Here is a 14,645-nt window from a genome sequence, read left to right on the forward strand (position 1 = left end):
ATCAGATATTTTATACATTTTAATATTTTTAGATAAATTATGAATTGTGTTTATCGCGTTAATGAAAAGAATCGCCTTCCGTCCGTGCATTACATTAACGATCGTAAAATATAATGGCATCATTGTATTATATAAAAGTGTTACAAATCGCTAAAGTAAATATCCACCTTTATCCAAGAAACAATTTCGCCGAAGAAAAGATTTATCATTTTTGACGTTTCAGGTCGAATATATGCGAGCGTTATTCATTTATACATATACGAGCGTAATAAACCTGGAACGAATATTCCCTCCATTACAACATCACGCGTCGAAACGAACCGCTTTGAAGTAGAGATTTTACGAAAATGCGACGAACGAATCGATTTTGTATAATGATTAAGTTGCGCAAACGCATATTATTTCTGTAATATTATGAAACGGTCGATAATACAGGCCAGTATCGTTCCTCCGATAAATTAAAGATACGAATTAATGATATCAAAGATATTAATGCCGGGATGATGTAACTCTTGAGAAACAGTGCGAATTGTTTCAATTGGACGAGCCCTTTTGTTGAATCTGGCCGAGGAACACGATTCTCACTTTACAAAGAGTCGAAGCAACTTTCCAACACAAAAGTAATTTATTCTGATTTAAAGTCTACCGTGAGTCTATAGAGAAAAGGGAAATTAATCTCGTCGAAAATGAAAAAGGTTTTACTTTTGTGCGATGAAATACCAAAGCACCGTGACGTACAGTTAACCCACGCTCTTCGTCTCTTCTTTCACATTTTTTCCACCATCGCCAATGAAGATATTCGGTCAATCGTGCGTCAGAAAATTTACTTGCAAGCCATCCTCTATCATCTCGTAGAAGGGCAAATTTATAAAATTCACTATGTTCTCCTCGTTTGATTCTGAGACTAAACATACATTTTTCTCGCCCTTTTCAACATTGGAAAAATATCGAGTGCGTAATTATAATGTGTGACTGCGATTGCTAAAATTGATGCGTAGAATTTGTTGCTATTGTGCAAAAGAACTAGTTAAAACTGTAGTAACTTGTGACATGGAACATGTAAGATTTCATTAATAATATTGCCCAATATACGTATATTTTATCATACATTTCAACCCCGATAATACAAAGGGGTTTAAATATTTATGAGCAGCAACTTAATTACGCCAGCTTCTTGTCGCAAAAATGCAAAGTAGGTCGAAAATCTGTCCATTTACGAAGCATTTAGTGACTTCGGTGGTGTCTACTATTAATCCCTGTCTTCCGCTTGACAATTCACTCCGTCTGATGACTTATTAACCCGATTCGAAGTAACGATTGGCAAAGACCAGTTCTCGAGGCGTTGAAATACTTTGTTCGAGCAACAGGAAGAGGAGTATCGATCGACGAGGTGAAAAACGCGGAATGTGATAACCTGATATACATTTCCGTCCATGCGTATTAAGACACTTGCTGATCTTATAGGGAACGTGATAACGAATCGAAAATAATAAAGAAATAATTGATCGAGTAGGATTTTATATTCGCGCAAGGTTGCAATCCAACATGCGTACAGCAAATATGGTAAATCGTATTAATAATCTGTCGGCAGAATCACGGTTTTCTAAACTGTCTTATTAAAGAAATTGAATGTGAATTCCGAGGCTCCGAGAAATCTACTGAGAATCTAAATCTGCATTGTAAAATCATCTGTGGCATTCGTGCAACCGGCTAATAAGAAATATGATAAAGACGCGACAGGTGTATATAGACAAAAGAAGAATTCATTTTTGTTACATCGCATCGACAGTAGTATTATCGTAACGTCGAATATATATGTATTGCTTTATCCGAATTGAATTCGAAAGTAACGCAACAGCTACGCTTAAATTTGTTACTTTTTGTCGTTGTTAAATTTTCAAATGGTTAAAATTTCCTCCGTCTCTTTTATTATCGACTAACGCGAAGGTTTGAAAATCATCGAAAATACACTTGTCGTATTACTGCCGTGTGATCTTTAAACGTCATAATACCTATGAACGGTTATGTACCTACATGTACGATGGCTTGATCATCGATGACGCGGAAAAATCAACGAACCTGATATCCGAGCTGCAATTTGGTCGGCAATTAATTAATATTTGCATTCGCGCGGACGTTCGGTTGATGCGCGCACGCCGGATAGACGCGGTCAATATTTTCGAGCGGATTTACAAACAGCTGGGAGGCGAGGGTTTCTGCCTTCGTAAAATACGGTCGTGCTGGCGATGCACTTGTACGACCGTGCCCTCAGGTTTCAATGATGTTTCTTCGAACTTAGTGAAGCGAAGCAAAGTATCGTTGCCACTGCTTTCGATTGCTTTGACGAATGAGTATATCGAAAGCAGTTACGAACGAGAGTTGTCGAATAGTCTACGAAAAGGATGCAAATTGTTACGAGAGTTAGAAGAGTTAAAGAATTTCTGGTCTAGAAAATAGCGATCTACAACTGGGAGACGCTGAGACAAATGTGTGATTATTCCCGAGCGTCGTTTGCTTTGCTACACGGTATTCCTCGGATCATTATAACTGGCTTTCGAGATGAGAAATTACAATAATCCGGGATAAGGAAAGTTGTCTGCATGTCCTCAAGCATATTACCGTATTTATGAATATGAATATTCACCTTTATAGCTCACGGTTCCCTCGTTTAGCAGAGATAATGAATTTTCTGTTTTCCGTTGTATAATATATCGGTGAATATTACATTGGCCTGTATAGATGGCATTTTTTCAATGAGAACGGGTTTCAACGCGATCTGATTTGGCTCGTTTCAAGTTACAATTTTGCACAATCCTTTTACACCCGATGTTCCATATACATTGTGCTTTAAGAGGTTGTTATGCTAATGAACTAGACGATAAATATATTTGCGTTCGATAAAACCGATCTCGTATTTCAATGCGTTATATTTTCTTTACAAAATCGCCAGTAAAGAATGAAGGAATTTCCATTGCCGATAACTAATAAAAAGAAATTATTTGTTTCTGTGTCCTTTCTCAAACGATAGGAAGAAATCAATTTTGAAACAGTTCATATATATACACTGTATAGTCTAAATAATATAAAACAGTATTTGTATCCAGTTTGTGTAATTAGAACAATTTCTAATCTATTCGTAATGTTCTCATAAACGTACAACGTAAAGCAAAAATGTTTCGTTCTCTTTCTCGGTAATCAACCACCAAACCCAACAATCGTGAACATTGAACGTAACGAAATATGGCGGTAAAACGGTGTAAATACGATTGATAGAAAAATACAGAAATGGCAGAAGACGTTACGATGATCCGGGGAACACTGCATAGTAGTGACTCTACGTATATATTTTGATTGTTTACGGTGCGATCGATCTTCGCTACGTTATCGGACTAAAATAGGGTCGTTAAAAAAGCGAGAATGGGAAAAGTACTAAGTATGCATGCAAGTTTTATCGGTGTTCTTTTTAAATCCTGTTTCATACTCCGATGTTCTGTTCATCGAAACGAGTTAAGCGGAATTGCCAGCGATATTTCGCGCGTCGCATCGACCAACTGTAATATCATTAAGCCAACGTTAAAACTGTGCCAAATGTAATTAATGCGCAGCATGGATTCGAAATTCGATTACCGACTGTGTTTGTTGTCCCAGTTCATTATCAGTTTTCCGGTTGCGAAGCATTCCAGAGGGAGCAATCCGGGAAAAAAACACCGGTCGAAAGAGAGAGAAATCGTTCGTTAACGTACACGTTTTCACTTCCTTGAAACTCATTTGAGAATTTTATACGATAGTAGCTATTCTCGAGAGATACACCGGTTCAGAAAAGTATTTGAACAGTTAGCACAGGACACTTTTACGTCGATATGGCATGTTATACGAAACATTTTGAAATTTTATTAGCACTGTAATCAGACTGTCACGATTGTACTGATCGAATTTAAAACCAATCGAAATTTATAAATAATTGTAAACACGCACAAGTTACAAGATATTTATCGCGCACATATACCGAGTAAAAAAAATTAGCGTACGATATGAATTTCAGAATATTCTGTATAACACATAATATGTTCATAAGAGTCGCCTAGAGAGAGAATTCGAAAAATTTCGTCAGCCTGTTCGTTCGTTTTCCCTTAATTAACGTAAAATGATTCTGAGCTTTCCTCTCAATTCGATCGAATAATGAAATTGAATATTTTGTAACCATCGTCTGATATGTTTGCACACGAGGGTCGAAAAAATGAGCTTCAGATGTTACGGACAACGCATTAACCGAGCGTACTCCTCTTGCCATGTGCCGTCATCACAAATGTCATCTGCCGAGCGACGAACGGTAGATACAGACGTAACTGATCGAACTCACCTCCCTCTTCTTTGGAGGAACCTCTTGACATTCCCTTTTGCAGGTTCGCGGAAGTGGAGGGCACGAGTACCAATAGGAACAAAATCGTCCAGGCTAACGCGTGCTTCTGCCTGGTCCAGCGAAACGATCTCTCCGGCCTCAAACTCCACCGTACGACGCTGGAGACGTAGCTGGTCGAGGAAGCGTCGGACACCAACCTGTCGCGCTGTGATATCTTGGAGGAAATCATGGTGTGATTTACGTCACGATTCACCACTTGTCGTTGCCCGCGTCTTGTTATTCGATCGAAACGTCCCTCCGTGCTTTTCTCGTCTAGCGTAGAATAATCGCAGCTCCGTCCACGAAGACGCTCGCAGAGATCGCAAACGTTGCTTTGATTTTGACGATTCGGCAAGAAGAGAGAAAGTGGCGGTCCGTCGTGTCCTGGTGTGGCACTGCCTGACCAACAGTGACAGTGACGGAGAACACTGTTCGCATGTTCGCTAGTGTCAGTCAGACGGCAGATGGTTTCGCAGATCCAGGTCGTGGTGGAAGAACAACCGTTGACAGGGTTAGCGTTGGTCGAGAGACGGGAGGAGGTCGTGGCGGCAACCTTCGCGAGAGTCACGGCGATCGTCGACTCCTCGGACGCCGCTACGCTACCACCGAGCCTGCGCGTGCACCACGTTAACGGCTCCATGTTTGGATTTCTCGCAGATGATGGACAAAAAATTTCCCGGATAATCGTCACTTCGAAGACGGACCTTCGAAGAACACGATTCGATATTCTTCTCCGCTGTCTATCGCCTACACTGACTCAAACGGCTCTCTCTCTCTTTCTCTCTCTCTCTCGCTATCTTGTCGTTCATCTTCCTCGAACTCGATCCAGTCTTCCGGTTCTTCTTGAAGATTTCTCGATGAACGTGTTTCTTCCCTTTTTTTCTTACTCGAAGAAGAATCGAAGATGCGGTGGATGAAGATTCGAGGAAGATCGACGAGACTCAGGACCAATCGGAGATTCGTTCGGTCGATGGTAGAAGAGACATCTCTCCTCGCGCTGTTGTACAGTTGTTCGGGCTCAATCCTGTATCGAGGATGAGCCGAACATCAGTCCCTTCCGATGAAGAAATAACATCGATGACTAGGTAGGTTGAACGGCGCCATCGATTTCCACTTCGATCCAAGTTGAGTTTAACGAATCAAACCACAGGACCTTGCCACTCGTTTCACAGTACACAGTCGATCTTCTCTCTCCTTTACGAGAACACTTTCAACCTCCGTTGCTTAACACTTTCGCCGACATATGCGAATCGTCTTCGTGTCCTGTTCCTTCGCCGATATTCCCATCGATTAATATCCTGCAATCAGACAATTATAACGTATGAATTACACGACTGGTTTCGATTTAATATCGTCTTTTGTGCACGCATTTTATCATGTACGTTCGAATTCGCTCGATTTTCTCGTAGAAGGCTCGATTGAATAAACTGCCGCTGGGCGATGATATTTAACCGGAACCCGATGTACTTGGCGGACAAGGTAAATACATATCAGGAAATAAATGTTCGCATGAATTTTATGTAGGAAAACGTCAATATTTAACCCGGAGGGCGGACGCGATTTAATCGGCCACCGTCTGGCTAACGCATGCCCTTCACTGCACTCGTCCACCACGATGAAGAACTATTTACGAGCCAATTTTTCTCCGACCTCGCTACATTCAACCTATATGTATATGTAATCTGGTATAATTACGGTTTTTTGTAACGTGTTCATCGATCGACTCGAAAATCAACGCGGATTAAATTCGATGTTTTTTAGACCGGAGTAGCTGCGAATGAAAAGGTTATTGTTTATCGGGCGATTTATTCGGCTATATTATGCAGAAAGTTATCGATCCTCAAAATTCGAAAAAGCTAATTAAACTTAGTATGGATTCCATGTCATTATCGCGTATTATTATTATTATTATTATTATTATTATTATTATTATTATTATTATTATTATTGTTACTATTCACGAGTATAGCCCGATAATACATTTTACGTTACCTTCATTGCTAGACACGGATATCTCTTATGCAAATAGAATTAAAAAAAATGAAAGGAGAGATGAAGGATTAGCTGTGCTATTCACTTGCGTAACGTAAGTTTGAAGCTTACGCTTAAAAGAAATCGAAGAATCGAAACAAAAGTCCAGAATATCGACATAAAAGTTGGATAGCTTCGGATAATTCTATCCACGGGATGTCACTTCATCATGTTAGTTGGTTAGTTTTTAAAGGTAACGTACCAGATAGAATCCTCTTTCTTATGTGTCTGATGTGTCAATATTGTGTTCTTTATTATGCAAAAAATTGTCAATCCGTAGAACAACTCCTACGTAATAAAATTATTGAAACTACCAAGGTGATAGTTCCATTTTAGGTTTATAATTATCTCGCAGGAAGCTTCCAAACCACTTGGTTATGGTTAAGCCTAATGAGTTCTCTAATTCTCTCGAAATAATAAATAATAAATTGAAAATATGAAATAATAGATCAACATTATGAATATTTTTACGGCTTTATCAATGTCAAATGTAAACTTATATCAAACGCAAAGCTTAAAACCTTACAATAAACGAAGCACCTCGTTCCCAGCAGATCGTTTAAATTTTTACGATAAATTAAACAGCGACAATAGACTTATCGAAGACAAAGAGGGCTTCAACGTAAAATGTCTTGACTTTGACGCGGATGATTCTGAAGCCGTAATTGCCGAATAATACCTACTCTCGGGAATTACAGAAATTTAAAATAATATTAATTATACTACTCGTTATTGGATAAGCCATTGAAAAACACTGTAAGAAAACGAAAAGGAATGAAATTATACCTAATAGAAATAAAGCTACTCCTCTTGAAGGATAAAGATCTTCAAACTAAATTTACTCAATTTCGCACGATCGAGGTTGTTTTTACATAACGTGGTCCAATTAAAAGTCGCTTGACTCTAACGAGCGATATTTCATTTCCACGGAGGTTAAGTGGGCACACCTCGTTGATAGTTTATTCTTAATTTTCTTCGAATTTTTGCATAGAGTATTGTGCCAAAGCAATTCATAAAGAGACAATGAAGAATTGTTTGTTTCAGATAAGAAAATGTAGTCCCTTCAAACGTTGGTAATTCAAGTTTCTCGTGTCATACGCGATATGCGGTATTATTGTACGAACAATGGGCATTTGGTCGACAGTAAAGTTACAAGATCTTTTTCCAACCGGGAGAAATGTCGTCTTAAAACGTCTCTTACATCTTCCTCGATACCATGTCTTTTAGCATGGCCGTAACGAAATCCCCGAAACTATTGGCTTGGCAACTAAATATCCCATGTCACACTCGACGTAATATATATTCTCCCATTCGGCATAACGTACTGTGCAATTTAGATGAATAAGAGTACTTTCATATCTCAATTATTTGTGGAAATGTTTGACGTGGGAAATTGAACGTTTCAGATTTTAGCTTGGAAAAGCGTAAATGAAACGTGAAGGGTGCACGACGCGAAGCGAAGCTATTTCCACGACATAATTACGATCGCTTTAGGAAACGACGGAGAAACGTTGTTCTTAGGTCCGTTCAATGTCGTGGTAGATTTTCTCGAGTCAACGTTTATCTTTTTAATCCATTTCGCAAATAATTTCCACCGGTAGAACTTTAAGGGAGATGGATAGGGTAAAATTGAAAAATCCATCTCGTTGCCCCTGTTACAAAAGGCTTCCGCTCTGAGACACGAAAAACGCGGATGCGTCAGGCGAGAAGATCGACGGATCCCGCAGGCTATAAATCCAATTAAAATTGGAAAGTTGTGCGGCTGTTGTAACTGCGGCAGCTCGCGGCCGATTTGAGGGCGCACAAAGCTCGTCCGCTCGGCGTATGTCGGCGAGCAATATTCGCGAGGACGCGTAGGATAGAGCATCATCGTCCAGGAATGTTTGTTTGCGAAATTCGCCGCTGCGGAGCGGCCAAACGGTGCTTTTCATTACGCGAAGCCCTATACACAGGACCCTTTTCGTTGGACCGCCGCCCACAGCGTCGCTCTCAACGCTGTCCAGGGTTTACGTTGGCCTAGCCGCCCTTTCACTTCGTCACGCCTCTTTCCACACTCTCTCTCTCTCTATGCAACTAGTATCAGTCTTTTTTATTACTATGTTATTTTATTTACAGAGATTTACTTGTGCTGTTTTAAAGACCAATGGTAGATTTTTATTTGCCGGATCTTATATTTCTTCTCTTATTCATTTAAACATTTACCTTCTATTTCTGTTGTTTTATGTCTATTACGAAGAAGTTTAATAAATACAATTGCGAACGCACAATTTGTTTCGTAAATTAAGGACCTATAGATCTAGAACCTTTGTATAGAATTCTGCATGGATTTGCCATACTAATTGCAAGAATATTAGTGGATCGTAAAAGCACATTGGCAAGAGTGATTTGATTCGAATCGAATTAGGGTTTGGTATTTGTCGGTTTACTCAAATTAATGGAAAAATTGGAGCTGCCTTCTTGTTACAGCGGTCCCTTCGATCAGTAGACCTGACCATATGAGATCGAAGTAAATCTAACTCATTACTGTCAATCGGACACATATTCTCGCCAGCTCGGCACGGTACTTTTACTTTTACGACTGTTTCTAGCTTGAAATTCAACCGTCTGATTGGTCGGTACGAGGATCGTTAGTTTAGAAGCGGGACGCACGCTCGCTCAAAGTAGAATACTTAACGAGTTGGCTACTGAGCTAGCCACGTACTCCGTTCTAAGAATAGAGGAACATACTTCAATGAACACGTCATCCATCGTCATTCATCGCTACGAATTCAGGCCATCGAGTTTTGATAAAACTCGTTCCCCGTTCGAACCGGCCGTTTCGCGAGGCTTCTCCCTCTGGTGCTCCGTGCATCTTGAGTCGTCGCGAAAGCAACTAAAAGCAGCAACCGGCGAGACGTTTCTTCGTCGGACGAGTATGATATCTCGATGTCCACGCGCGCAGATACCCTCTCGTTCTACGCTTTATAACTGGAGAGGGACGATCTAATATTAGTTCCAGCGACCCGTGAAATCGTCACTCTGTTTTCACGATGTCGACCCTCTTGCAACTATAACGAAGAACGACTCTTTCACTTGGATTCGTTCGACTCGAGAAAGAGACGCGCGTAAATTAATAATCGAGCCGGGTTCATCTACCTTCTGATTCCAGACTCGTTTTGCTCGATCGAACGAAAGGAAAACACGGTTTGTCGATGACAAGAACGATAAAACTTCGTTTTGCTCTTCTGTACGGTGGAACGATCCGCGCGAGAGTTCTATGGCTAGTTCCACGCAGGAATATGTGTACCACGATAAGCATTCGGTGTTTCTAGTCACGTTCTAAAAGTTCGTATGGATTCTATGAAGTGTCAGTCGTCAATTAGAGATAAACATGGAATTAGAGCGATGCGAGTATATCTCTCGTTTCAGTTTAAATTTAGCACAACATTTGATTCGAATTATGGGAAAAGAGATAAAGAATTAACGGTAGAGGAACGTTATTGTACTTTAACTAAACTGGGGATATATAAATATATATACATATGTATGTGTGTGTCTAATTAGAAAAAGGGGAATCTAAGTAGAAAATCGTTTGACCTATTAAATATTGTAACAAGTAGACTATTCTTTCCATCTTTCGCACGTGTTTCCGTGTTGTGTGCATTTTGTATATTTCTACATTTTTGTATTTCCCACAAACTCATAAATATCTATCATTCTAATTATAACATGTAACATATAACAAAAAAAAAAAAAATCAAGTTATTTCAAGATGAAATTGCAGCAGGTGTACGGATGCTTGTGGGCGGTAACGTATGTAGGTACATCTCCGTGTAGAACTGGCCTATACGTAGAAACAGCACCGCTCATCCGCGAGCACCGCCGACTAACACGGTATTTTCTACTTTCCCGCGGACACGGACCGTGGCTTGGAATGTCCATTCAACAGTCGCGATTCTCACGATCTCGAATAATTGTTTACAGTCGATCGCACGGAACGGACGATGGCAATGTCCTCTATCCGTAAATTAGATTGACGTGAAGTAAAAAACGACCGCAGCGTGCATCCATCCAGCGAACAATATCATCGTTTAGGAGAGTAAGAATCGCGTGAAATCAACGATGGTACGTAATCTCGCGTGTTTCTTGTCTGACTTCTTCGATGAAGACGTCATCGCGTGGCGCCAACCGTATAAATGACCGACGAACAAATCATCGGCGAGCAAATACTCTTGACAGATACCTAATCGTAATTTATGACAAAGGGGTAAGAAATTCACACGGTGAGTAGCTTGAACAAATAAGACGACTGCATTATGGACGCGTGCTTGCAAAACACCGTTCTGGTTACCATGACACTCGGGTTAAGTAACGTGATTCGATTGAAGGTATATTTTTCTTGCTAACGAGCGATAATTGATTTATTGCGTATGAAGGGGTCAGCCGGGCCGTATACGCGGTAGCACGCGCCCTGGTACCGAGCGATCCGCTCCATTAAATCTCCGCTGCCCCGTCCTCTCCGCTCCCAATGCGCTTCTTAGCACTTCGTTCAACCAGACGACGACGACGACGAAGATGACGACGACGACGATGACCGATAACGATCGTTGCCACCCATCGGATTGTCAATCGTTAACATCTCGTTCGTCTGCAAAGCTTCCACTTAAAATCGATTCGATCGATTGAACGTCGGTCGACCCTGGTGTCGAAATTTTCGTTTCGCGATCGGACAATCGATGGTATCGTCAATGTAACCCCGTCACCATCGTTTCTGTCAGAGCGTTTAACATTTCGTCGCAGGTTTATTCCGTCTGTATCGTCTCCACTTCTCGGACACTTCGTCTTTACGGGATTTTTATGGGATTCGTATTTCTTTCAGCGGCAACAAGATTATACAGAGTGTCTATAATCTCGAAGACGAGCGCGTGCTATCCGGTCGAACCGATCATTTATTCCGAAAGGTTGCGTAGAAGACAGCGAAAGGGGTGAGGGATTTCGATGGTTCCTGAGAAAACCGCATCGGGTGGAAAAGTTGTCGATTAATCACAGATTATAGACTACTGGAAAAATCGATTGGCATTCAAAGCGTCTTACCTATCCGGTTCTCTGCCTCTCTTTCTGTGCGCGCGAACACCAAAACAAGCTAGGGAAGTAGCGCTAACAAGAGTTTAAAACGGCAGGGAAACTAGATCGCGTGACTATTCTCAGGACAAAGTAGATTTTAAAACGCGGAGGAACAGTTCGGCTAAACTGTAGGGAAAAAGAAGCGATTATGCTCCTTCTCTGTGTACCACGGAGAATAGGTAAGAGACTTTTCAGGGCATTGAAAAAAGTCGGAATGAAGTTTGTTCCGGCGTCGAAACGCACTGCAACGTAAAGAAAAAAAGGGGAGTGAGAAGAAAAACTAGCGAGATACCTGTCTTTTACAAGCACTTCCGTGCGGCGTAGAGACCTAGAAAACAACTGGATTGTACATACTTTAAACACGTTCTACGTTGTTCTCTATTATCGATCGTTCTACAACAGTCGAGCGCGTGGGAAAAAGCAGAGGGCTTCGGTCCTTCGAGAAACGAACCGACGCAACGAAGAGCTGGAACAAACTCGCACGACTCGTATATCTGTAAAAGGGGTCGCCGACCAAGATGTATGCATAATCACGAAACTCGTCATAATGTAGAAACGCTTGTCCCCACGGAGCAGCCTGCGGGGATGCTTTTTAATCACGCTTTTATTCGGTTGTCAAAGGGAAATACCTATGTGGTGAAACGCCCTATTTAACATCGTAATGCAATATTATTGAGAAACATAGATAAACTGACTTACGTGTCGTTTCACGGAGGAAAAATGTATTGGAATATAGAAATACTCGATAGAAATTCGCCGAATAAATTAGTAAGATGACAGCGTTATAGATAAGTATTTCGATTTCATCGAAGTTTATGAAATTTTCAGGAAAACCGGAGCTTGCTCGCAAGTATAATTTTTCTCATAGGAAATCCCGCCTTACGATCGAGAAAAATACAATAACGGATGGCCACTCTTCGCAGCGTATTCCATCCGAAATGCTTCTAGCCTTCCTCTTGTAGGCTGACAGGCGAGATAGCGCGACAGGAGCTAAAATATCCACGCGGGATGCAAATAAAGCCGACGTAGTCCGTCATATGTCGATTCGTCGCTTCGACACGTGCGCGTACCGCTATTTATCCATATCCGTGATACGTATCGCGCTAATCGAAGAATATATTTCACTGGGAACGATGAAACGTTCTCGGGATTCGAGATCGCTGCAATGGTTCAAAATCAAACTCGAACGTTAACCGGTAAGTGGATTAATTCAACGTATCCAGAAAAGTTTCCACGACTGTTTTTATATCTCATTTTTCGCAGGGATTATTGGAACAATCGCAGCGTGGTTCATCAACGACGGACATCTTTCTTGACCAAATGCAACGGGAACGGTGTGACACAAACGGACAAGTCAGTCGCTACGAGTACATCGTGAAACGCGATTCGTTCTATTTACTTTACTTGATAAAAATATACCAAACTAACCAGAAAAACATAAATAAATCAATGCAAATGCTTATTGTCCGTATATTTTTAGAAGTAACTATAAACACTGAGTACGTTTAACGAGTACTGTTATTAACAGAGAGTACAGTTATAAGTATTAAAGCTATAAGCTTTTCATAAAGCAACATTACGCGTTAGTCATACCGGTTCGTTCGGCTGCGCGTTTGTACCGCTGTTAAACGAGGTTGTTCGTTTGTGAACAACTAAAAATCCCGCGGGAAAAATACAGGGATAATAAAAACGAACGAAAAATTAAACATACAAAGAGATAGGCAGTGTGAATTTTTCCGTGTATGTCGAACGAACAAACGAATGTCGACATGAAAAAATCCACGAGCTCACGGATGATTCGCTTTAAAGACCGATTACCGAGTGCTCTTCGCTCGGATAGCGATTACGCGTCATCGGTTGGAAAAACATTTCAGTCAGATTAGCCGTACCGGAAACGGACGATCTGCCGCGCTTTTGATCCGTCGTCCGTCCGTTTTATGCGTCGCGACGCGGTCTTCCCGCGCCCCTGTGCCACGGTGCGTGCGTGCCGCGTGTAGTCGGTGCATCGAGTGAAACGAAGAACGAGGAAGATGGGTACATTGTTGGTCGCAGCGATGCACTGGAGTGGGGAGGATAGTAGCGCACACACACGGCGGCCAGATAGTGGGGAGTGGCAGAGAGGGTTTGAAGGGGAGGGGGGGAAGCAATCGACTGGTGAACGAGGCGGCGAGGGACGGAGTGGGGAAGCATGGTGAAGTACGGTCGACGCGAAACACAGGAGAAGTACAGGAGAGAAAGGGAGGGGGCAGTAGGCCGCAGGCTTCATTCACCACGCCGCTACGTTCTACTATGAAGTGTTTGTGTTCGCGTTTGCCGGTCCGTCGACACCGACCATCCGACCACGTTTATCTTTCCCTCTCTCACGCTCGGCGCTTGTTCTAATTCTCTCTCCTCGTCGCTCACTTTCGCGTATCACCTGTCACGCGCATCAAACGGAAGTCTACCGAGACTAGGCATCGTATAATGGTGACTCGTTTTCCTGAAGTTCGAGCCAGAGATTTCGCTAACTTGCAGATATTTTGCATGCCTTTTTTCGTACGTAATGTTTCCTAGATTTAACATGTCACAGGTATTTTACGTAGAGAACCGTGTTACGTGGCACCGTGGAAATTTGATAGAATCGCAGAAGATTTCGATAGAACTCTATGATTTAGTATGTCATCCGCGTGCCACAGCGCCGCGAGAATTTAAAGGTGTGAATTCCAATGGTCGGTGTTCCGTAAAAATAGAAGTCGCCTAGGGTATCGGTTCAATGCACTGAAAACGCGGTAGCTCTTATACCGAATCGTAGCCGCGAAAGGAAACGGCAGGAAGAGAAGGAGATGGAGGACAGGAAGAAAAAGAAAAAGAGGAGGAAGAAGAGGGAGCAGCGATGCGTGCGAGAGAAAGAAAGGGTCGCTGTGGAATTAGACGCAGGCCCACGGTGTCTTTCTTTCCTTCGAAGCGGTACACTACGTCGCATCGAGCTTCTCTATTGTCTTTTTCGAACACGCTCGATGCGTGGTTGGTTATTCGCGTACCTACAGTGTCGCGGGCCGAGTGAATGGGAGAGAAAAGATGGTCGATACTCGTTCTTCGTCGCTAAAGGTTCGTTCAAACACGGCCGGTAGTT

The 14,645-nt window shown here is 41.8% G+C and overlaps 2 protein-coding genes across 11 annotated transcripts in view; one reads left to right on the forward strand and one right to left on the reverse strand.

The window, feature by feature from the left end:
• LOC122576234 (protein dead ringer) overlaps positions 1-14,645 on the forward strand; it is a 318,271-nt gene that overhangs the window by 117,114 nt on the left and 186,512 nt on the right. The gene's annotated exons all lie outside the window — the stretch shown is intronic.
• Positions 1-14,645, reverse strand: part of LOC122576188 (insulin-like peptide receptor) — a 125,094-nt gene that overhangs the window by 83,565 nt on the left and 26,884 nt on the right. For 6 of the 9 annotated variants that reach the window (XR_006319672.1, XR_006319670.1, XM_043746097.1 and 3 more), the window contains one exon: positions 4,361-5,697. The exons of 2 other annotated variants lie outside the window; for them this stretch is intronic. Coding sequence is in view for 4 of the 7 variants with exons in the window: in XM_043746097.1 (XP_043602032.1) it covers positions 4,361-5,039 (679 nt within the window). In the remaining 3 variants the exon portion in view is untranslated. Of the gene's footprint in view, positions 1-3,627; positions 5,698-14,645 lie in introns of those variants that run through there. One more of the 9 variants, XM_043746142.1, reaches the window with a different exon arrangement.

The sequence above is a fragment of the Bombus pyrosoma genome, linkage group LG2 (assembly GCF_014825855.1).
Source record: "Bombus pyrosoma isolate SC7728 linkage group LG2, ASM1482585v1, whole genome shotgun sequence".
NCBI lineage: Eukaryota > Metazoa > Arthropoda > Insecta > Hymenoptera > Apidae > Bombus > Bombus pyrosoma.